The following is a 24,120-nucleotide window of genomic DNA, read 5'->3' as shown; positions in this document are numbered from 1 at the left end:
ATGGGGGAGGAATGGACATCATTCTTCTCTTCATTACTTCCCTACTTTCAACATAACTTGGAAGAATAAAATTGAACTGAAACATAGTCTAGACACTATGAATCTATTTTCTCCCAATTTAGAAGTTCTCACTGTTGAGGGTAGAATAATGGTGGAGCATTGTTATTTTATTATTCATTGCCTTGCTTCTTGCCTCCTCCTCCTCCTCCTCCTCTTCCTCCTCCACCTCCTCCTCCTCTTCCTCCTCCACCTCCTCTTCCTCTTCCTCCTCCACCTCCTCCTCCTCTTCCTCCTCCTCCTCCTCCTCTCCTCCTCTTCCTCCTCCTCCTCCTTCTTCTTCATTTTGTGGACAGGATCTCTCTGTGTAACCTCAAGGTCACAATCTTCCTCCCTTAGCCTCCTCAGTACTGGGATTACAGGCATTCACTACCATACCTAACTTTACCTTGCTTCCTTAGATGTCCTTAGGACAGCTTTAACCAAGGTCCAAGTTGAAACAAGGGTAGGGCAAGTCATTAAAATAAGCATAATGAGCTGGGTGCTGGTGGCTTATACCTGTAATCCTAGCTACTCAGCAGGCTGAGATCTGAGGAGCACAATCCAGGAAAGTGTGGAGATTCTGATCTCCAATAAGCTACTCAAAAAGCCAGAAGTGGTAGAATGTTCGCCTTGAGCAAAAGCAGCTCAGAGATTGTATCCAAGCCCTGAATTCAAGCTCCAGGACTGGCCAAAAAAATAAAGGGGGGGGGGCAGTTAAATGGAAGAAGTCCTATTTCTAAGTCATGGAAATAATTGCAGTTAAAAAAAGAGTGGTTGCTATATTTGAGGGTTAAATTAAGCTCAGAGCCTCCTAGAAGTCAGAGGAAGGCCTGAATATGACCATAGCTCTCAATCTGAGCATATAAGTATGTCAAAAGAAAAGTCTAGATCTAAGAACACTGTATAATAGGAAAGTTTTATAAAACATGCAACAATTGGGGAAACAGTAACTGCAATTTGAGTTCAAGGTCTTGCACTTGCTAGGCAGGTACTCTACCTCATGAGCCACACCTCCAGCTCTTCATTGCTTTATTTTCCCAATAGAGTTTTGTGGGGTTTTTTTGCTTAGGTCTGGATTCAAGACCATGATCTTCATCTACGTTTCATGTGTAGCTAGGATTACAGGCATGGTGCCACCACATCTAGCTAGTAAACTTCTTGGTAACACCAAAGACATATAAGTACATTATGCTTCTGTCCACTCTGGATTTTGCATAACATATTCCCAAAACTATGCAGATAGGAAAATGTGCTTTATGAAAGACTCTTTTATTTTAAAAAAGAATCTGTCTCAGTCCTGTTGTTTTCTTAATTTGACCTACAATTTTTCCTCTTTCTGGGTGCAGGCTCTAAAGTGCACCAAGACCTTCCCTTCTCCTAACACCACCCACATCAGTGATCTCCACCTGAAACGTTAGCACGCTGAAGTGTCCAGTGAACCCAGTGTAGGAATAAAGACCTGCGGTGCACCGAGCAGCCTAGGCGGATGCAGATGCTTATTGGTACGAAGGGCCTTTGGGAGATCCACGTTCTGGGTTGCCACGCCCACTTTACCCTGCCAGGTAGCAGTGCGCTTGCGCGTCGGATAGCCCCCGCCCAGACCCTCCCTCTTCCCTGCAGAGGGGAGGACACCTCAGAGCTCCGCCCCCTTGAGGCCTCCCGAGGAGTTACGCTCCGTACGCCTGCTCGCTTCTAGCTCCGCCCCGCTCCCACGACACTTGGAGGCCATCTCCCCTGCTTACCCTACTCCCACTCGGGGCGCACCCGACTTTGAGCCTAGCACTTCTAGGCCCCGCTCCCGCCTAAGTCTGCGGCCGCAGTATTTCGAGGTCACATCCTCCCTCCTGCCCGGTTCCGAGTCCCACCGGCGGATTAAAGCACTTCGAGGCCTGTCTCTCCACCACCTCCCTCCGCGCGGCGCCTCGGCGCCTCGGGGACAGAGCGCTCGTAGGCTACGCCCTCACGCTCCTCTCAAAGCGAGGCCTGGCTCCTCCCCCCGACCGGTCTCGTGCCCTCGGCACTTCTAGGCCACGCCCCCCGCGACTCCGCCCCCAGCATTTCAAGTCCACGCCCTCATGCCCCTCCCCTAGCCGACTTCCTCGGGCGCGCGACGAACGCCTCCCGTCGCGCTCCGCCCTCGCCTCACGGCGCGCCCCGCGCACCTTGCGTCCCTTCAGGGTCCCCGGATGGGCTTTGGAGGTCCGCCATGACCGCGGCGGTGTTCTTCGGCTGCGCCTTCATTGCCTTCGGGCCTGCGCTCGCTCTCTACATCTTTACCATCGCCTCGGACCCGTTGCGCGTCATCTTCCTCATTGCCGGGTAAGGCGGTTACGCAGGGAAACCTCTCTCTCTGCCTTCCCTTCTTTCCTTCCCACCGCCCCCGGGGCACCCCGGACCTTTCACGTCTGTCAGTTTGAGCTTGTTGGGCTATGGATCCCTGGAAGCGTGAGGAGGGTCAAGCTGAGGCCCGGCTCCGCTGAGGCTCGTCGCCCTGGTCTTGCGGGGAGGGGCGCACCTTGTCTCTGAACCCTTGGTATTGGGCGGCCTGTGGCCTTTGAAGCTCCTTCAGTGGGCTGCGAAGCCCCTTCAAAGTGAGGTAGCGTGTGGGTACGTCCATATCCATATGTGTACCCCCCCTTTTCTTTTCTTCTCTCAGTGGTGGGACTTGAACTCGCCTTGGGAGCTGTCCCTGAGCTGCTTTTGCTCAAACTTGGTGCTCTACCACTTTGAATTGTAGCTCCACTCCTGATTTTTTATTTTTTCTGGTGATTAGAGATAAGAATATCACGGACTTTCCTGCCTGGGCTGGCTTTGAACCGCCATCCTCAGATCTCAGCCTCCCGAGGAGGATAACTGGCGTGAGCCACCTGTCCCCAGCTACCCTTCATTTTTGTGGAAGAGGTTGACCTACATTTCTCTCAGTTCTCAATAGTATCTGTCATTCCCCAAACGGGCATAAGAGCAATGGCTGTGGTAGTAGTTTTTCCTTTGCCAATGAGAATCACCATCACCTGGGGACCAGATGGTGCCAGCATCTGCCCACAGCCTACTTCAGATCCACTGAACCAGAATGGGTCGGGGATGAAGTTCAGACTCAGATTGTCTTAAAGTCTTCCAGGTGGTACATGTGCTCTGAGGAGTGGAAACCCAAGAAAACACGGAAACACCTGATCCTGTGGCTGTGGCTCCTGTGAGCTTTGTAAACACCCAACTCTGGTGGTGAATGTGGTCATTATATGAGCTCCCACTTGCTTGACAGCTCTTCCTTGGAAGCATATGTCCTTTCTCCTTATACCCAGTACCCAGACAGGCTGGCTGGCTAGCTGTGATCCCCATATTTTTTTTAAGCTATATCGCATATGTCATTCGAAAAAAACAATATGAGTTTTGGGCCAATGATTTGTAATGCCAGCCATAATCATTAAAAAAAAAATCTGCTCTGGAGTGTTAAAGAATTGGGCCCAGAAAGCAGTTTGGTTGTGGGGTAAGGTTAATAAAGAAGGTGAGTGAGGATGAATGTGGGTGTTGTGGGCCATTTGCATGGATGAAAATTGAACAATTTCCACAGATTTCATTGTTCTAAAGAGGAGGAGTGGAGCTAGGCTCCAGTGGTTCACACCTCTAATCCTAACTACTCAGGTGGGCTGAGATATGAGGATCTCAGTATGGAGCCAGCTAGGAGACTTAGCTCCAATTAACCACCAAAAAGCTGGAAGTGGAGTTGTGGTTCACATGGTAGAGCACTAACTTGGAGCAGAAAAAGCTAAAAGACAGCACTCAGATCCTGAGTTCAAACCTCAGTACTAGTATGGAAGGGAAAGGGAGAAGAGGTGGGATGGGGGAGTAGAGTAACAGGAAATGAAAGACTGTTTAACATACATGAATACCTGTGTACAAATGTCACAATGGAACCTACCTCTTGCACAAACAATATGTGCTAATAAAAAACTTGGGATCTAAATCAGAGTATAGGGTTTTAACCTCTAAATTTTATAACACACACTATATTTTTTTTTTCCAGGAAAAGACATAGCTTTGTGGATACCTGATTTTTTTTTTTTTTTTTGGCCAGTCCTGGGCTTGATCTCCAGGCCTGAGCACTGCCCTTGGACTTTCTCAAGGTTAGAGCTCTACCACTTGAGCCTCAGCACCACTTCCAGGTTTTTTCTATATATGTGGTACCGAAGATCAAACCCGGGAATTAGTGCATGCTAGGCAAGCACTCTTAGCAGTAGGCCAAACTCCCAGCCCCAGCCTGACGTTTTTGTTTGTTTACCAGTCCTGGGGTGTGAACTCAGGGCCTGGGCACTGTCCTTAGACATATTTTGCTCAAGGCTAGCACTCTACCATGTGAGCACAGCATCACTTCTGTGTTTGTGGTACTGAGGAATCGAACCGAGGGCTTCATGCATGCTAGGCAAGCATACTACCACTAGGCCACAGTCTCGACCTCATACCTGATCTTTACATCTATAACTTTTTTTTAGTTTTAATAGTCACAGGTTGTATACTTCATTATTTTGGCACAATAAAGCAAAATATCAGGAAGAGTAAGTTTCCAGCTAGACTCAGGTAGTCTGCACTTGAACATCACCCTGTTACTGAAAACAACAAATTGTTGGGCAGATACCACATCTCCCTTGGACCACATGTTTCCAACTGAGAAAAATGTACCATTGATTAAGAATAAATGGTAAAGAACATCACTGTATGAGGATTTTCCCGCCTTATAGAGAAATCTAAGCTCGGTACTGCAGCTCAGGCCTGTTTTTCTAGCTACTCAGGAGGCTGAGGTCTGAAGATCAGAGTTTAAAGCCCAGGCAGAAAAGTTCTCTGGCCTCTTATCACCAATTAACTGTCAAAAAGCAAGAAATAGACCTGTGGCTAAAGTGGTAGAGTATCAGACTTGTGTGGAAAAGCCAAGTGAGAGCAAAAGCCCGGAGTTCAAGTCCCAGTACTCACACACACACAGTCACACAATCTATCTCAAGCAGGACTTTTTACTGTTGAGTTGTTATTAATAGTATTCACTTGTAACTTTTGTTTTTCTTTCAAGAGCTTTCTTCTGGTTGGTCTCTCTACTTCTTTCGTCCATTTTTTGGTTCATAGTAAGACTCACTACTGACCACAAAGATGGCCCAATACAGAAATATATGCTTATCTTTGGAGTGTTACTTTCCGTCGTTGTCCAAGAAATTTTCCGGCTTGCATACTACAGACTTTTAAAGTAAGTTAAGTGTATCTTCTTTTTTTTTTTTTTTTTTTTTTTTTTTTTTTTATCCCAGTTAGACTTGAATTGTGATTGGATCATTTGAAAGAATAATAGCCCATGATATTTCAAGGTTTATCTTTTCTGATATAATTCTAAACAAAGGCATTAGCACATTTCCAACTCCAGAATACTGAGTGTTTTAACTTAAAGAAATTCTTTGCCAACTTCCTTCCTTTTCAAAATACTGGAGGGCTGGGAATGGGGCTTAGTGGTAGAGTGCTTGCCTAGCATGCATGAAGCCCTGAGTTCAATTTCTCAGTGCTGCATAAACAAAAGAGCCAGAAGTAGTGCTGTGGTTCAAGTGCTAGGTTGCTAGTCCTGAGCAAAAGAAACTAGAGGACAGTACCCAGGCCCTGAGTTCAAGCCCCAGGACTGGCAACATAAAAAAAATTATATATATCTATCTATATATATATACACATATATATGTATATTTGTATACATACACATGCTTTTGGGAAGTACTAGGGATTGAACTCAAGGCCTCCCAATTGCTAGGCAGGCGCTCTACCATTTGAACCATACATCCAGATCCTTTTTGCATGGGTTATTTACAGTTTCATTTTATGTACAGGGTGGCCTTGGTTGAGAACTTCCTACTTATGCTTCCCTGTGCCAGTGGGGATAATAGGTGCATGCCACTGTGCCCAGCCATTTTGCTTCCCTGGAGCTGGGATGACAGGGACATACCACCATGTGCAGTTGGTTGAGATGGATTGTCATAACCTGTTTAGCCTTGAACTGAGATTTCTCAGTCTCTACCTCCCAAGTAGCTAAGTTTATACACTGAGCTACTGGGCCTGGATTTAAAAAAAAAAAAAATTTAAATGTGTTAGTACCAGGGTTTGAACTCAAGGCCTTGCACTCACTGAACTACCTGTTCACAGATGCTGTTCTACCAGTTAAGCCACACCTCCAACCTAGCTCTTTGCTGGTTATTTCAGAGATGGAGTCTCTTGGAGTTTTCTGCCTGAACTAGCTTTGAACTTTATTCCACTAGAACTTAGCCTCCTGAGAAGGTTGGATTATGAGCCATTGGTACCAGTGTAGATTTTTAATGAGGGCAATAAAGGAGTAAGAATTACAGCAAGTTTCTTCTAAATTCAAAGAACCCTCTTTGTCTGCCAAGGAAAGCATGTTTGGGCTCTCTGAAAGGACTTTTAGAAATACACAAACATGTTAGGATAAACATGTATTAATAAGGGCCTTGCATTGTGCAAAATGTATCTTTAGTAATAGCCTGCAAAATACTCTGCAAAAATTACTGCAGGTTTTTTTTTTCTTTTTTTTCTTTTTTTGGCCAGTTCTGGGCTTGAGCTCAGGGCCTGTGCACTGTCCTTGGATTTTCCTAAGGCTAGAACTCTACCACATGAGCCTCAGCACCACTTCCAGCTTTTTTCTGTGTATGTGGTACCGAGGAATTGAACCCAGGTCTTCGTGCATGCACGGCAAGCACTCTACCACTAGGCCAAACTCCCGGCCCTACTGCAGGTTTTTAAAAACAAATATTGAGTACTTATATAGTTGTGGTAAGACAACCTGGAGAGGCTGGGTGCTCTGGCTCACACCTGTAATCCTAGCTACTGAGGAGGCTGAGATATGAGGATCTCAGTTCAAAGCCAGCCCAGGCAGGAAAGCCTCTGCAAGACTCTTACCTCCAATTAATCATAGAAAAACCCAGAAGTGGCACTGTGGCTCAAGTGGGAGAATGCTAACCTTGAGCAAAAAGCTCAAGGATAATGCCCAAATCTAGAGTTCATGCCCCAGGACTGGCAGAAAAAAAAGACAAGCTAGAGAATGATTATATTTTGTTGTTAGGCACTATTGGGGTGTGAAATCATAGTACTTTACTGCATTCATGTATAGTCTTTAGTTTAATCAATACTTTGTATATCTCTACTGCCAAAGTTGAATTTCAAACCTTTTAAGTTTAGAGGATTGCCTCACTCACTTTTTTTTGTCAGTCATGGGGTTTGAATTGAGGGCCTGGGTGTCTCCCTGAGCTTTTCTACACAAGGATAGTGCCTTGTATTTGAACTGGGATCCTTCTGAATAGGATTATAGGTGTGAGCCACCGGTGCCTAATCCATCACATTTTTGCTAATTAAAATGTAGTTTAGGCAGCTTCTTGGATGTTGCCTAAAATAGATTCATTAGATTTTTTGTTTTGTTTCAACTGAAACTTTTGTAACTTCATTTTTTTTAATATCAAGGCTATTTTAAAAGTTAGTTTGTTCTTTTGAAATATGTTTAATTTGTGTACAGATTCTTTGATATATTAAAACAAGAGCAAATGAGAAAGACTATCAAGAGCTTTGCAAAGTTTTATATTTAAAAAATGGTTAAATTTTTTTTTCTTGGGGACCAGGAGTGTAGCCTAGTGGTAGAGTGCTTGTCTAGCATACATGAAGCCCTGGGTTCATTTCTTCGGTACCACATACTCAGAAAAAGCCAGATAAAGCATTGTGGCTCAAGTGGTAGAGTGGTTGTCTTGAGCAAAATGTGTCCAAGGACAGTACCAAGGCCCTGAGTTCAAGCCCAGGACTGGCAAAAATAATTTTTTTTCTTGGAAATACAATAATAAATGCAAACAAAGAATTTTCCAGTTCAAAGCTGGGTATGATGGTACACACCTGTAATCCCAGCACTTGGGTGTAGAGGGAGGGAGATAGCTAGTTCCAGGTCAGCACTGTTTCCTAGCAAAATCTTGTCTCAAAAACCAGTAAATAGCTATGGCTCACGCCTGTAATCCTAGCTACTCAGGAGGCTGAGATCTGAGGATCAAGGTTCAAAGCCAGCCCAGGCACAAAAGGACCTGAGACTTTTACCTCCAATTAACCTCTAGAAAACAGGAAGTAGGGCTTGGCTCAAAGGTAGGGCAGTAGCCTTGAGCTGAAGAGCTCAGGGACAGTGCCTAGGACGAGTGCAAGCCATATAACCCACAAAGAAATAAAATAAAATAAAAAATGAACGAAGAATTTTAGGCTTCAAAATGCAAACAATGCCCCTGGCAGCAGGAGGGTGTCATATGTTCTGCTAATGGGGAACACAGAAACACTGAAGGACTGCCCACCCACAAACCTCCATAAGGGGAAATGGGAAAGTTTACTGCCTGGTTGGAATAGATGAGTTCAGTAGATTAGTGGTAGCAATACTCGGCTGTACCAGGTAGAGAAAAGTACCCCTGAACAACTTATATGAAACAGAAATCCTTTCTCCCCTTGAGTCTGTCTGCTATGTTGAGACATTTGCTGATGTTATTACCATTATTGAGCTTAATTAGACTGTGACAGCAACTGTATGATGTTTATTTAGAAAAGCTGAGCAATATAGTTGGCTATTACTTCCAGGAGAGAAATCAAAGTTCTGGCTCATAGGTGTTGGTGACTTCCAACTATAATCCTAGCTACCAAGGAGGCTGAGACCTAGAGGATTCAAGGTTGAAGGCCCACCTCCAATTAACCCCATTTCCAATTAACCAATAAAATGCCAGTCTGGAGGCATGGATCAAGTGGTAGGGACCCAGTCATGAGCAAGAAAGCTGAGTGTGAGAGTTCAAGCTCCTATCCCACTACCAGCACAAAAAGAAAAAAGGGGAAAAAAATTCTAGCTGATTTATTTTTTTTCTCCCAGCCAGTGTTTCTAAACAGAGATTACTGACATAGCAAATTGTTTCTTTTGAGTCTAGGCAAGCAAAAGACCCTTTTCATGATGTATATTATTATTTTGGTTGAATTCTTCATTGCCTTAATCAGTGATGCTTACATTTGTGCACTGAATAGACAACTATAATGAATATTCATGCCTTGAAATTTAAATTAACACAATACCCAGAATATCAGGATGTTCTGGATAATCTAATTCCTTTTGGATTCAGAACTTGCTGACAAATCATTGTTTTTGTTCCTTTATTGTTTTAATTAATAAACTTAATAGTACATATAATTTAAATACTCTGAGTATGGATCTTACACTGTTGAAGTTTCTAGTCAAGAAGGATTAGTGCCATGCATTGGTGGCTCATACCTATAATCCTAGCTACTCAAGAGGCTGAGATAGGGCTGGGAGTTTGGCCTAGTGGTAGAGTGTTTGCCTAGCATGCACGAAGACCCGGGTTCAATTCCTCAGTAACACATACATAGAAAAAAGCCAGAAGTGGTGCTGAAGCTCAAGAGGTAGAGTGCTAGCTTTGAGAAAGTCCAAGGACAGTGCTCAGGCCCTTAACCCAAGCCCAGGACTGGCAAAAAAAAAAAACGAAAAACAACAAAAAAAAACCCCTGATATCTAAGGATCCAAGTTTGAAGCCAGCAAAGGCAGAAAAGTCCATGAGACTCTTTTCTCCAGTTAGCCACCAGAAAAGGGGAAGAGGAGCTGTGGCTCAAAGTAGTAGAGCACTAGCCTTGACAGAAAAGCTCAGGGACAGCGCCCAGACTGAGCTCAAGTCCCATGACAAAAAAATGGAAAGAAGGATTAGTTACAAGTGCTGGGCACTGATGGCTCACTTTTGTAATCCTAGCTATTCATGAGGTTGAGATCTGAGGGCCATTGTTTGAAGCTGGTCTGGACAGAGAAATCTCTGAGATTCTGATCTACAACTAGCCACCAAAAAGCTGAAGTGGGAGTATGACTCAAGTGTTAGTGTGCCATCCTTGTGCGGAAAAAGCTAAATGAAGCACCCACACCCTCATTTCAAGCCCCAGAATTGACACACAAGCACAAAAGCCATAGTAACAGTAACAATGACAGTAGAGGACTTGGGTACAACTAGTATCCTGATACATCACAGGGGAGTAGGGCTCATGATGGTTTGGGAATCATAACTGAAGCATAGATAAGATCATGTCATAAAGAGCCGTATTCTTTCCATCTTGTCATCCATTTAGCTCTTACACTGATGCTATCCTATTCTACAGGATATAAAGCTATCGAAATGTTTTCTTTTGAAGTCTAGTTGTAGATAATAATATAAATATAGATAATATTTTAGAATCATAAGACCTTATAGTTAAGTATCATGTGAGAGTTTGGGTCATCAGTGTTAAAACATTTAAGAATAAGGAAAAGTGGTGTTATGGCTCAAGTAGTAGAGCACTAGCCTTGAGCTGAAGAGCTTAGGGACAGCACCCAGGCCGAGAGTTCAAGTCCCACGACCCACCAAAAAAAATAAGGAAAAATTAGTGTTTTACAACCATTGCTAGAAGCTGCTATTTGAAGAAATTGCCTGGGGATGAGGAGTGTCACGCTGTGGTACAGCATGTGCTTAGTATATGCAAGACCCTGGGCTCAGTCCCCGCCACCCCCACAAGAAATTACACAGAGAACAACCTTGGTTCTACAGAGAAGGGAACATAAGTATAATCCTAGTAGAAAATACAATGAAGTACCAACTTAGATGGAGATGAAGTTGGGTTCTGGAAAGAGAAAGAAAATTCAGAACAGCTGGATTTCTCCCAGGATACTGGGATCGGAAATTGATCTCAGAAACTAGACTGAATGTTGCTATTTTTCCTATTTAACTAAATCCTAGTAGCTTATTTGTGTATATATATATGTATATATATTTTTTTCTTCTTTGCAAATGCTACAAACAAGGCCGAAATGTCTTATTGATTTTAGTTCATGGAAAATGTGCTGGATTTTGTTTAAGTGGATTTTAAATTTAACAATAACCCAATCACAAGCCTCTAGTAAATATATAGTTTATATTGCTTTTTCACAAAAATATATAATACATATGTGTATACTGGTGTTTTTGTTTCAGAAAAGCCAATGAGGGTTTGAAGATCATAAACCCAGAAGAGACAGCTCCCTCTATGCGATTGCTGGCCTATGGTAAGTAGAAATGAGATAGTATCATTTAAAAAAAAAAAAAGCAAACTTGGCATAGAAACGTTGTTTTTTTTTTTTGCCAGTCCTGATGCTTGAGCATGGGACCTGAGCACTATCTCAAGGGTAGAACTCTGCCACTTGAGCGACAGCACCACTTCCAGCTTTTTTCTACATTTGTGGTACTGAGGAATCGAATGTGGGTCTTGATGCATGCTAGCTAGGCAAACACTAGGCCCGACTCCCAGCCCCAAGAAACCGTTTTTATCTTTGTGGGTTTCTGATTCTTTTTTATTAACATACATCATTTATACAGAATTGATGCCATACGGTATCTCTCCACCTTCGTTTGTAGGTTTCAAGCAGCGTTTCATCTCACCTCAGCCTATTGCTATACATTATTCTGCAGATTTCCTGGTTCCTTATGTAAATGAAAGTGATTGTTAGTGACCATTATATGTTTGCCCAATAAGTACTAACTATGTTTTTATTTTTTTTGATTAGTTGTGGGGCTTGAACTCAGGGCGTGAGTGCTGTCCCTGAGCCTCTTTGTACCGAAGACTAGTGCCACAATGCCACTTCTGATTTTTGAGTGGTTAATTAGAGATGAGGCTTATGGGGACTTTTTCTGCTTAGAGTGGCTTTGAACCACAGTCCTCATCTCAGCATCTTGACTAGCTAGGATTACAGGTGTGAGCCACTATGCCCAGTACTTCATTTGAATGTTAGGTTTTAACATGTGTATGCTCTAGGTAGTAATAGTTTCAAAGTGAATGTGATTCATTTTCTCTGGATGTTTACCATGACTTTGTAAGGAGAACTCTTCACATGAATACCCCCCTGTGGTAGTCTGTCAGAATTATGTAACTTTGTAGACTCTTTTCAGAAGCCAGAATCAGAGCTTCCATAATCCTCTGCTTCCTATACTGCTTCTGTCTGTGCCTTTGTAGACCTACCCCTTTCTGTCCTCTCTATTTAATTTCTCAGCTACGTGAACTTTTTTTCTTTCTCTTTCTCTAAGCAACAGCATATGGGCTGGGGTATAACTTAATGATAAAGTACCTGCCTAGCAAGCACAAGGCTCAGAGTTCAAACCCCAGGACCACCAAAATAAAACAGTATAGGTTATTTTCCCTTTCAACAAGATAGCATTCCCTAGTCCTTAGACATTTAAAGACAAATTATAACAACAAAAGGAGGGACATTTTATTTGAAAATTATATCAAGATCTAACTGACTTTTTTCCTCTTTAGTTTCTGGCTTAGGCTTTGGAATCATGAGTGGAGTGTTTTCATTTGTGAATACTTTGTCTGACTCCTTGGGACCAGGCACGGTGGGCATCCATGGAGATTCTCCTCAGTTCTTCCTTAACTCAGGTATGTGTCCAACAGTATGTATACCTCAGGCTTCTGTCCCAAAGGTCTTCTGGTGGCTTAGGGCTTCAGGTAAATTAAAAGTTGCCATATTACTGTTCAAAGACAAAATACTGCAGACACTATACACTAAAGGGCCTAAGAAATTAAGAATTGTCATTAGAGTGTTTAGGGTTTTTGAGTGCTATTTAGCTTCCATGAAATTTATTATTTGGCTATCCTAATAACGTTACTATATAGTTGAAATTTCAGAAGCTAATTGTAATAGGTTATGTGATTTTTTGCTTTTGTGATTTTATAATTTATCTTTAATTGATACCTTTTATTAATATCAGTGTTTTTTGGAGATGGGCAATAAATTTAATTTCAAAATTAAGAAGAAAGAATAATAGTTTTTTCTTTTTTTTTTTTTTTTTTACTGTTATTTTGATGGTGCTGGGGTTTAAACTTGGGGCCTCACACTTTCTAGGCAGGTACTCTACTACTTATTTTTGCGTATTGCTGGGCTAGCCTGGACTGTGATTCTCCTTTCTATGTTTCCTTATCCTGCTGGAGATGGTAGGCCTCTGCCATCACACTCCACCACTGACTGTGAGATGGAGTTCCACACAATTTAGATTTTTTTTTGTTTGAGGCTTTTTTTAATTTTTTTTTTTTTTTTGCCAGTCCTGGGCTTGAGCTTAGGACCTGAGCACTGTCCTTGGACTTTCTCAAGGCTAGAGCTCTACCACTTGAGCCTCAGCACCACTTCTGGCTTTTATCTATGTATGTGGTACCGAGGAATCGAACCCGGGTCTTCATGCATGCTAGGCAAGCACTTTAGCCACTAGGCCAAACTCTCCCAGCCATCTTTTTTTTTTTTTTTTTTTAATTTTTATTTGTTTTTTTTTGCCCCACCTGGCCTCAAATCATTATCTCCCTATCTCTACCATGTAGGTAGGATTCGGTGTGAGCCATCGTGCCTGGCTGAATTTTTTTTTTTTTGTCTAAAGATTCAGCTAACAAGTCCACCAACTCATTTCATATCAGCAGCTAAAAATTGTCATCACAATGCAATGACCACAAATTTGAGTTAGTATTATGTATAATTGACAAAGGATTCCTCTAAAGTCTTCAAGTAGACTGTAAATGATAGAGGGGGAAAATCCACTGTCATTGTCTGCACAGCTCTTCCACCACCAAAATATATTGCCCTCACAAGTCATCTTTTAATTAAATCATCATTCCCATGTGGGCTAAAGCTCTAAAAGGAGCTTGCCCTCTAGTGGGAGGAAAGAAAAGTTTAAGACAGTAATAAAAAGGTATAAAAAGATGGGAACAATTTAAAAACCACTGCTGCTGTAGTTCAGAGACTTCCCTCATATTGTAGCAATCCCTAAAACCAGCACACTGTCCCCATTCTCAGTGGACCCTTTGTCCCCCAGCCTGTAGTCAGATCAGGTCTTGCAGCACCTATCTAGACTGGTGCCACTGACCCTAGCTTTCTCTGGGAATCCAGCCTGAAGGCAGCTACCTGCAGGCTGCAGTTTCTGAAGAGTGTCTGAGGAGTTTTTGACTTTGAAGAACTGTAGGGTCAAGTTGAGGCCCTTTAACTGGCTACAAGTTAGAAGTCAGGGGAGAGTATGAACAGATCATTCTTATTTCCGATGCCTCTCCTGCAAATTCCTTTCCTAGAAAAGTTCTATAAAGATCTTATTTTAGTCTTTACAGTAATGTTTACTTTATCCTACCAAGGGGTTTGACATTGAGACTTAAGTTTTTAAGCCTTTTAAATCATCAGGTTGATTTTTAAAAATTAAAATCATGTTAACAGCTTGAAATAAATCCCACATTCTAGTCAAGAGAATAAGTTTAATTCTGAACTGGAGCTGTAGTATATTCTTAGCACTTGGCTTCAGTAAATACTGTTTGTCTTGTTGGAAAGAACTTTATAAGAAAGCTATCCCATCAGTTAAGTCAGATCTTAAAACCATAAAGTTTTAGTGTGACATAATTTTAGATTATATTTTTAAATTCAAATAAGTTTTCTTCAGTTTGATGATAGGGACCTGACAGACATTTTCTGAATAAAAAGAATTTGGCTTTTTGCAGATACATTCTCTTTTTCCATGCACATTTCAGATATTCTAAGGATACAAGCTTAAGTAAGTTTTTAAATATGTATACTGAGTGTAATAATTCTAAAAGAAATGTAATATTAATAAAGTCTTTTGGAGTCATAAAAATGAATAAAGTGTACTCACTAGGGGTGTTTACAAACCTGCATTTTCCTTCTGTAATTACATTGTTGCAACTGTTTCTTCCACTAGATGGTGCTGATTCTCCTCAGTGAACTAGACTAGCTAGTTCAGATGGCTAGCTTAAAACAATTCTTTTAGAATAAAGGCTTGCTAGCACTGTGGGAAATATATATGTAACCTCTGTGAATTTAAGTAAAACTACTATGTTTGATAAAATATCTTTTGTGTGGAAGCTTAAACTCAGGGTCTGGTGCTCTTCCACCTGAGCTACAGCTCTGTTTCAAGCTAGTTAGACACGAGTCTCTTCGGTTTATCTTCCCAGGCTACTTTGAACCTTGATCCTCAGATCTCAGCCTCCCAAGTAGCTAAGAATCACCAGCACCCATTATTAATAAGCTATCTTTTTTTTTTTTTTTTTTTTTTTTTTTTTTTTTTTTTTTTTGCCAGTCCTGGGCTTGAGCTCAGGGCTTGAGCACTGTCCTTGGACTTTCTCAAGGCTAGCACTCTACCCTTGAGCCTCAGCACCACTTCTGGCTTTTTGCTATGTATGTGGGGTACCGAGGAATCGAACCCGGTCTTCGTGCATGCTAGGCAAGTACTCTACCATTAGGCCAAACTCCCGGCCCTAATAAGCTATCTTAATGTCTATAGTAAGGTTAGGATGTCAGGCTGAGAATAGACATCTGTAGAATGAAATAAATTTTACTATATGTAAATTTCTATTTATAAAATCACTACAGTATGAGTAATTTGAAAGGGCAAAAATATACTCTGTCTCATGCTTTCCTCAGCAGTGTTAGTGTGACCTATGGCTGTGTCTGTCAGATGTGCAAAAGTTTTTGGCATGTAATACTCCTTCCCCGAGGGTACACCTCATTGCCAGAGCTTCAGTACCAGGTCACTCTTCAACTCTCCACAGCTCTGTTAAAGAGTCAGAATGTTCACATCAGCCCACTGCATTGCTTAACTTGTAGGGAAATTTGCTCACATTGTAACATATTTTATTGGTATACGCAGGTTTTCAACATTTTTTCCAGGAACAAGTTTTTGCCAAATTCCCCAGAACCAGACTTTCCTTATATGCATAACATAAGTGTTTGGAAATCTTGGCAATTCTCTTGATGAATTAGTCAATCTAATTCAGCAAGGGTAAATCTGTTAAGTTGTATTGCTTCTCTATGATATGATATGGAAATTTTTCTTGAAGTGGAAGTCTGCTTTGGATCATAAGCTGCATTTTCCTCTCTAGTGGGCCTTTCTTCTTCCTTCAACAGAAGCAGTTCAGAATATTGGTGACTTTCCATGATTCTGTCCTTTCCTCATAATTCGCACCCAGTCCAACTGCAGATCTTTTTTGGGGGGGCGGGGTCAGTCCTGGCTTAACTCAAGGCTAGAGCTCTACCACTTGAGCCACAGCACTACTTCTGGATTTTTCTATGTATGTGGTAACCAGGGAATCGAACTGGGATCTTCATGCATGCTAGGCAAGCACTCTACCACTAGGCCAAACTCCTGGCCCCACCAACTGCAAACCTTATCTCCAGCTTTTGTTTCATTCTTCAACTGTTACTGGTATGCTTTGGCTTCATAAATCAAAAGTAGACAAGGCCTCAGGAGTTGGTAGGATTGAGAGCCAATTTGGAGCAAATATATGTAAAGAAAAGAAAATCTGCCTGGGCACAGGTGGCTCACACCTGTAATCCTAGCTACTCAGGAGGCTGAGGTCTGAGAATCTCGGTTGAAATCCAGCCCAGGCAGGAAAATCTGTGAGACTCATCTCCAGTTAACTGCCAGAAAACCAGAAGTGACTCTTTAGCTCAAAGTGGTAGATCACTAGCCTTGAGCAAAAGACCTCAGGACAGCACCCTGACCTCGAGTTCAAGCCCATGACTGACAAGAACACTTCCTGCTACTGAGGGGGTATCCTCCATGAGGGTCTGTGAGCACTGCCTTAGGCCCTGTGCCCTCAGGGCACTTTCAGTCACTAAGACCTGGCATATTTGGACAGAGAAGAGTTTTCAGCACGGCCATGCTGACATTGAGAGCTTTCTCAGGTAGCTGAACTCCAGGACATAACCTTAGCAGCCTATTTGGCTAGTCTGTGTATTCATGGTGATACATGGAGTTAATAAGATGCCAAACAGGTAACATGTTGCACTCTCTTGACACTTGATTGACATCCAGATTTTAGAATGTCCTTCGAGCGTGAATATTTTATGATTTTAAAAAGCATTAGTGTTCTCTTTTGTGTCAGTTTCTGCTGGTGACTTAATGCCTTGGCACCTTCAGTGCCTACAAAAACCACCACTGGGATGATTGACCGTAGCCTGGAAGTTTTGATAACTATTCCTCTGCTTCTATTTTAGTTAAAATGTTTACTGTTGCTTACTGAAATTGTGACACTAATACATAAGGTCATGGCAGTTATGTCCTTCTAATATTGTTTTTGTGTATATATACATACATATATATATTATAGCTTCATATAAATGAAACAACAGGTATTTTTCTTTTTTTTTTTTTTTGCCAGTCCTGGGCTTGAGCTCAGGGCCTGAGCACTGTCCTTGGACTTTCTCAAGGCTAGAGCTCTACCACTTGAGCCTCAGCACCACTTCCGGCTTTTTTGTATGTATGTGGTACCAAGGAATCGAACCCGGGTCTTCGTGCATGCCAGGCAAGCACTTTAACCACTAGGCCAAACTCCCAGCCCAAAACAACAGGTATTTTTCTAAATGTATTTTCATTCAGTGTTACATTCTGGCATTTATTTTAAAAGTTATATATAGTATATACATTGAAAATCCTATATGGTATAATCTGTTGTTTGGATATGCTGTGGTTTATCTATTCTGGTTATGATGAATTTTTTTTATTACAAACTGTTGCAATAAATACGCTTGGCTGTGTATAGTAACTCATGTATACAATCCCATCTAGTTGGGAAATGGAGAACAGATGAATGGGTAGTGGCTTGAGGTAGCCCAGGTAAAAATGTATAATTAATAAACCAAGCACAATGGTGCATGTATATCATAGGTAGAAGGATTGAAATCTAAGACTGATGCTGGGCAAAATCCCAAGCCTCTACCTGAAAAATAACTAAAGCAAAAAACAAAAAAAAAAAACAAAAACAGACTAGGAGCATGGGTCAAGTTGTAGAGTGCCTGTCAAGCAAGTGGAAGGCCCTGAATTCAAACCCCAGTACTGACATTATACATGGGTGCATATGCATGCATGTATAAGTGTTAATGTGATACACTTATATATATCACCTTGGACACAATTGTACAGATGTCCCCAGAGCAGGGCTCTAAAGCTTGACCAACCATCAGAACCACCCTGTTGTTTGTCATGTAGGTGTGGGGCATATCCCAACAATGTGCATTTCTTACCAGTTCCTCAGTGCTGGTGACTTACTGGTTAAGACCTTTTGAGAGAGCTTGTTTGGGAGGTTCTGGCAGGGGAGTGCAGCTACTCGTATACCCTTGACTGAAGACCGGTCCTCCTCTATTGGGGATGGTCGTCCTCTTCGACCGAGTACGCAGGTTTGGGAGGGACGCACATGGAGCGGTGAGGGAGGAAGGGGACACCCGCCTAGCCAGCCAGATCAGCCAAATCAACCCTGGCGATCAGTGGGGTGACAGATGTCGCAGCCAGGTCGCCCTCACATCCATGGTTAAGACCTTTTGATAGCATCAGTGTAGCTTGGAGTAAAATTAAGGTGCAAAATTTTCACTTTTATTAGTAATGCTTATTTTCTTTCAAGCATTGTGAAAGACAATTCCCAGACATGAATTTTTCTATGTGGCCAGTGCTTATGATTTCTTTTATTATGTGATAAGGAATGGGAAATCTCTGTTCCTTCTATATTCAAACATTTAGAACATAAGGAATTTTCCTGAATTATTTGAATGTTCCCTAGCACCGAGAATGTACTCATATAACACACACGCCCAGAAGCAGTATTCCACAGGAGCTTGTCAGTGCTAGTCTCATTGCTTAAGAAGAATCTTAGGTAATCTTTTCCTCCTCCAAAAAAATTCTGAAGAAAAATTCCACTTTAATGAGGAGACTTGTTTCAACAGAAAAATCCTCCTTTTCATTGAGAAAAGTCTCTCTTAAGTAGGATGGAATGCTAGTTGGGAAAAGCTGGTTGGATTTTGCAGTAATCTTACTGCATTCCATGAGAAATGGCTTGAAAGCCAGATAGATCCAGTGGATTTTGTGTTGAGCAGGTTCCCATTTGAAAGAAGTTGCCCCAGAAGTTGCCCCTCCCTCAGAAGGGCTACTTTCCAAGTTATCCGTGGAGCAGTTATTAAGACCCCTTTGTTGCTGTGAGAAGGGTCAGACTCTACCATTACACTAGGGGGAACACAAACGTCCCATGCCTTCAGAGGGGTTTGATATCTATTGTCTAGGATATGGGTATTAATCGAGGTTGTCTTTCAGCTTTCATGACGCTGGTGATCATATTGCTGCATGTGTTCTGGGGCATTGTGTTTTTTGATGGATGTGAGAAGAAGAAGTGGTACATCCTTCTGATCGTCCTTCTGACCCACCTGCTAGTCTCGGCCCAGGTGAGTGCTGTCTCTGTGCTCACACTCTCTTCATAGCTCAGAAAATTAGGAACAGTCAGAAAAGCCAAGTGAATGAATAAATGAATTATCTGAGCATCACTATAAAAAAGAGGCTACCAATACTCATTTTTGGTATGTCTCATTGGAGTCTTTTTCCTCATGGCTTTCCTTGCAGTCTGGCATATGCTTCTGTTAGTTAGGAAGCACTTCTAGATTAGTTCCTATCTTGCTACAAATTGAAATGCTTTCTATCCTAAAAGGAAAATTAGAATTGAATTTGGGTTTTAACTTTTACACTCACTATCTGTATAGCTAGAACCTCCTCTATACAAATTAGATTCAAAGCATGGTCTTAGGAAGTTCAAATGGGGTTCATATCTACATAGATATATCTGAAAGGATGAAGTTTCTGTTAGCTGTGATGGGGACCTTGAAAGCAGAGGTCAGAAGTTCTGTTTGGGAGTCTAGTTACTTCAGATGTGCTAAGTGGAGATGTCAGGTAATCAGCAGGCTGGCCATCTGGCGCTTGGGAGAGAATTTGATTTGGAAAAGACAATTAGAAGGATTAAGTATATAAACAAAGGAAAATGCTCAAGGACTGAGCCCCAAAATGCTTCAGCACTGAGGTTAGGGAAGAGAGGAGGAAGAGCCAGCAGAGAAGGCTGATAGGGAGTTCCAGTGAGATAGAAAGAAATCTGGATAACCTGAGAAGCAGATTCAAGAAACCAGGTGCCCCAGGTGAGTTATCACCTGTGCAGAGCTTTTGGAAGACATTAGCCACTTATCAGTCTTGGGCTGCGAGGCCAGCTCCGGCTGCACAGCTGATGTGATGTGGCCCCCTCAACACACAAACGTTTAAGCAGTGAATTGATTCCCCTCTTAATCTGGGTCAGTTTGGAATACTGTTCATTCTTTGTGAAGCCTGCTTGGAAAAGTTGTATATTCCAAACTGAGTATAGTCATTGGGCTTTATCATTGCTCTCTTCCAATTCTCACCCTTGGCTGGCATTGTTTTACTTAATAGTCTGTGTCTCTCTCTCTCTCTCTCTCTCTCTCTCTCTCTCTCTCTCTCTCTCTCTCTCTCTCTCTCTCTCTCTCTCTCTCTCTCTCCCTCTCTCCCTCTCCCTCTCCCTCCCTCCCTCCCTCCCTCCCCCCCTCTCTCCAGTTAGAGGGTATCATGAGAGTTGGGATCTGGTTTTGTCATTCTTGGTATCCTCAGTCTTTGGCACATAATGCTGACCAATGGACATTGATGGAATATTGAATGGTTGACATGAACAACTTGAAAAAGAATTTAAGTTGAAAGATTGAAGACAATTGAAATAATTATCTTCAATCAATAATTGAATAATTGAAAAATTATTTTCCCAAATTTTAACAGTAGTTCTCTCTCAGTAACAGATTTCAGAAAATAACTAATACTTTTATTAAAATGATATCCATGCAAAAAACACAAATCAGAAGTATACATCTTTCTGAGTTTTCAGTGAACTCACTCGTGTGACTAGCGCCTATATAAAAAATCAGAATATCACAATGCCTAGAAATGTCCTGTGCCTTTAATCCTATCCCCACCGCAATTTCCCAGGACTTTGATTTTCATAGCACGCTGGGCTCTGCCTGTGGGTGTTGATGTAAATGGGACCACACAGCATTTGTTCTTTCACTCAACATCATGTTGATGAGATTCAGCACCGTCTAGCAATAGATAGCTTGTTCTTTGCTTCACTGCCTTCTTCTGTTTGCATTTCTTAATCCAATTCTGTGGGAGAGGTATTATGCTGTTTCCAGTTCTCAGTTACAGTGAAGATCAATGATTGAACATTTAGATGTGCATCTTGGTGATCATGTGTATGCACTTTCTTTTGGCTATATACCTGTGAGTGGGTTTATCCATGTGTTAGTTTTTAAGAGTGGTTGTGGACTGCATTCATACCATAACACTGGAGCTAGCACTTGGCTGGGAATGTCATCGTATCATATTAGACTTTCATTTACACTCCTGTGATGAATAACAGGGCTAAGCATATCTTCATAAATTAATGGACCACTTGGACAATTCTGTAATAAAGTTCTTTTTCAGATGTTCTTTTTCCTGCTTATTGAGTTGTCTAGCTTTTCTTTTTAAGAGTTCTTCATATTTTTTATGAAAAGGACTCTTTGGCATAGTTTCTTTTTTTTTTTCCAATCCGAGGCTTGAGCTCAGGGCTTGAGCACTGTCCTTGGACTTTCCTCAAGGCTGATGTTCTACCCTGAGCTACCGCACCACTTCTGGCTTTTTCTATGTATGTGGTACCGAGGAATCGAACCTGGGTCTTCGTGCATGCTAGGCAGGCACTCTACCACTAGGCCAAACTCCCGGCCCAGTTTCTTTTTTTAATGTTGACTTTTGTTGAACCAAATGTTGTAGTGATTGTTTTGCAGTGCTAGGGATTGAACTTAGGTCTTAGGCATGCTAGGTAAATGCTCTCCCATTCAAGTACCCCAGGCCCCAATTTTCGTTTTAATGTATTATTTTCCTTTTTGTGATATCTAATAAAGATTAATCTAGCTGTATTTTAATTTTTTTCATATATTTTTATTGTAATTAATAGAAGGGTTACATTATATTCACCAGATAGAAGGTATATTACTTCACAGACATTGATACCCTTTCTCATGTCTTGGTCCCCATTTCCCACCCCTTACCCCCATCCCTCATCTTTTTCCCCCCTTCCCTATCCGATTTCAAATAACCAAATACACATATATACAATATATCAGATAACAATGTGAAATACTGTAACAATATGAGATAACCAAGGGACAGCAAAAGAGATGAGAGATAACATTATATTAAGGACAACATATAGTATGACACTAAATGAAAGGATCTCCAGGATATAGAAACAAAAGCCATATAATGAGTGATTGTTGTCCTTAATGTATTTTAATTTTTAAAATGTATTTTTCTCATTTTGTTCCAGTTTTCTGTGGCAGTCATGTATTATTTCTGAAATTGAGATAAATGTCTTTTAAAAAAATAAAAAGGTGGGCCGTGTGTTTGACCTAGTGGTAGAGTGCTTACTTAGCATGCAGGAATACCCAGGTTCAAGTCCTCTGTACCATATACATAGAAAAAAGCTGGAAGTGGTGCTGAGGCTCAAGTGGTAGAGCTCTAGCCTTGAGAAAGTCTTAAGGACAGTGCTCAGGCCCTGAGCTCAAGCCCAGGACTGGCTAAATAAATAAAAAGGTAAAATCTGGGCACAGTGGCTCATGCTTATAATTCTAGCTACTCAGGAGGCTGAGATCTGAGGATCAAGGTCCAAAGCCAGCCCAGGCACAAAAGGACCTGAGACTCTTATCTCCAATTAACCCCAAGAAAACTGGAAGTGGGGCTTGACTCAAGGGTAGGGTGGGTAGCCTTGAGCTGAGCTGAAGAGCTCAGGGACAGCACCCAAGCCGAGTTCAAGCTCCATGACCCAAAATAAGATAAAATAGAATAATATAATACAATATAAATTTTAAAAACGGTAAAAACCGAGCGTGGTGGCCCACACCTGTTATCCTAGCTACTCAGGAGGCTGAGATCTGAGGATCTCAGTTCAAAGCCAGCCCCGGTTCAAAGCCAGCCCAGGCACTAATCCATGAGACTCTTATCTCTAGTAAACCATCAGAAAATTGGTAGTGGTTCTGTGGCTCAAGGGGTAGGGCAGTAGCCTTGAGTTGAAGAACTCGGGGACAATGCCCAAACCCAGAGTTCAAGTCCCACAACCAATAAATAAACAAAAAGGCAAAAGAGCATAGTATTCTGCAGTCTGAAATAAAATTTAGTGGGCTTGTGTGTATAGCATTACTCTAAAACAGATTCCAGGAAAGACTTAGTACCTGTCATGGCCCCAAATGCCTCTTGAGTAAAGCAGTTTCTGGAACCAGTTGGGTTTGGTTTAATGGCCAAATTGCAGTTTTACCATGTGAGTCTAGCAAAGGGTACAACCACAGAAGAGTCTGTCATAAGGCTACTTACACATGCTTTTGGGGTCCATAACACATATAAGCATCCTGTATGTGCTGCAGCAACCCACTGTGGAAAACATACTCCTCTCTCTTGCTGTTCTACCAGTTTAATAAGCCTGTGCTGTTACCAAGCTGATTCACTTTTCCTTTGCAGACATTCCTAAGTCCTCACTATGGGATTAATCTGGTGTTGGCGTATATGATCTTGGCACTCATGGGCATCTGGGCATTTTTTGTTGCTGGAGGCAGTTGCCGAAGCCTGAAACTCTGCCTGCTCTGCCAAGATAAAGACTTCCTTCTTTACAACCAACGCTCCAGATAACCTCCAACAATCGGTACCTCCTGAACAGCAGGCCACATCTTTAGAGGAAGCATACTGTGCCTTTGTCTAAGAAAAAAAAAATAATCCCCTTTTCTCCTAGAGTTTCAAAAAGAAGCCAGGTGGACATGGTCAGTTCCATTCGTGTGGCTTTCAAGAGCTGGCTGGTCTCTGCAGTGGACACAGCTGTGGTCTGCAGTCTGGTTGCACTGGAGAGTCACCAAGGAAACTGAAAACACTGAATTTAGTTGACTTGAACATTTGATAGTTTTTGAGAGCTTCCAGGTGATTCAGATGCACGGCAATGTAGCCACTGATGTACAAATGGGAAGTTCCTGAGAACACCCAAAAGTGAACAAGAGTCTGGTGTATAACTGTTGCTTATTCCAACTTCTGCTAAGCAAGTAAATTTGTAAATGTCAAGTCCTGATTAGTCTTTGTCTTTTTCTATTCTGTAGTCAGAGAAAGCTGAAGTCCT

The 24,120-nt window shown here is 41.9% G+C and overlaps 1 protein-coding gene across 1 annotated transcript; it reads left to right on the top strand.

Annotated features, from left to right (window-relative positions):
• The first annotated feature begins 2,128 nt into the window (after positions 1 to 2,128).
• On the top strand, positions 2,129 to 24,065 carry Aph1b (aph-1B gamma-secretase subunit). The gene is made up of 6 exons (XM_090358235.1): positions 2,129 to 2,358; positions 5,096 to 5,266; positions 11,073 to 11,143; positions 12,391 to 12,513; positions 19,200 to 19,327; positions 23,478 to 24,065. Exons 1-6 carry the CDS (start codon positions 2,246 to 2,248, stop codon positions 23,643 to 23,645), a joined length of 774 nt encoding a protein of 257 aa, XP_090214361.1. The 5' UTR covers positions 2,129 to 2,245; the 3' UTR covers positions 23,646 to 24,065.
• The last annotated feature ends 55 nt before the right edge of the window (positions 24,066 to 24,120 follow it).

This window comes from Megascapheus bottae, chromosome 25 (genome assembly GCF_031878675.1).
Source record: "Megascapheus bottae isolate mThoBot1 chromosome 25, mThoBot2.hap1, whole genome shotgun sequence".
NCBI lineage: Eukaryota > Metazoa > Chordata > Mammalia > Rodentia > Geomyidae > Megascapheus > Megascapheus bottae.
This window is presented reverse-complemented; position numbering and strand designations above follow the sequence as displayed.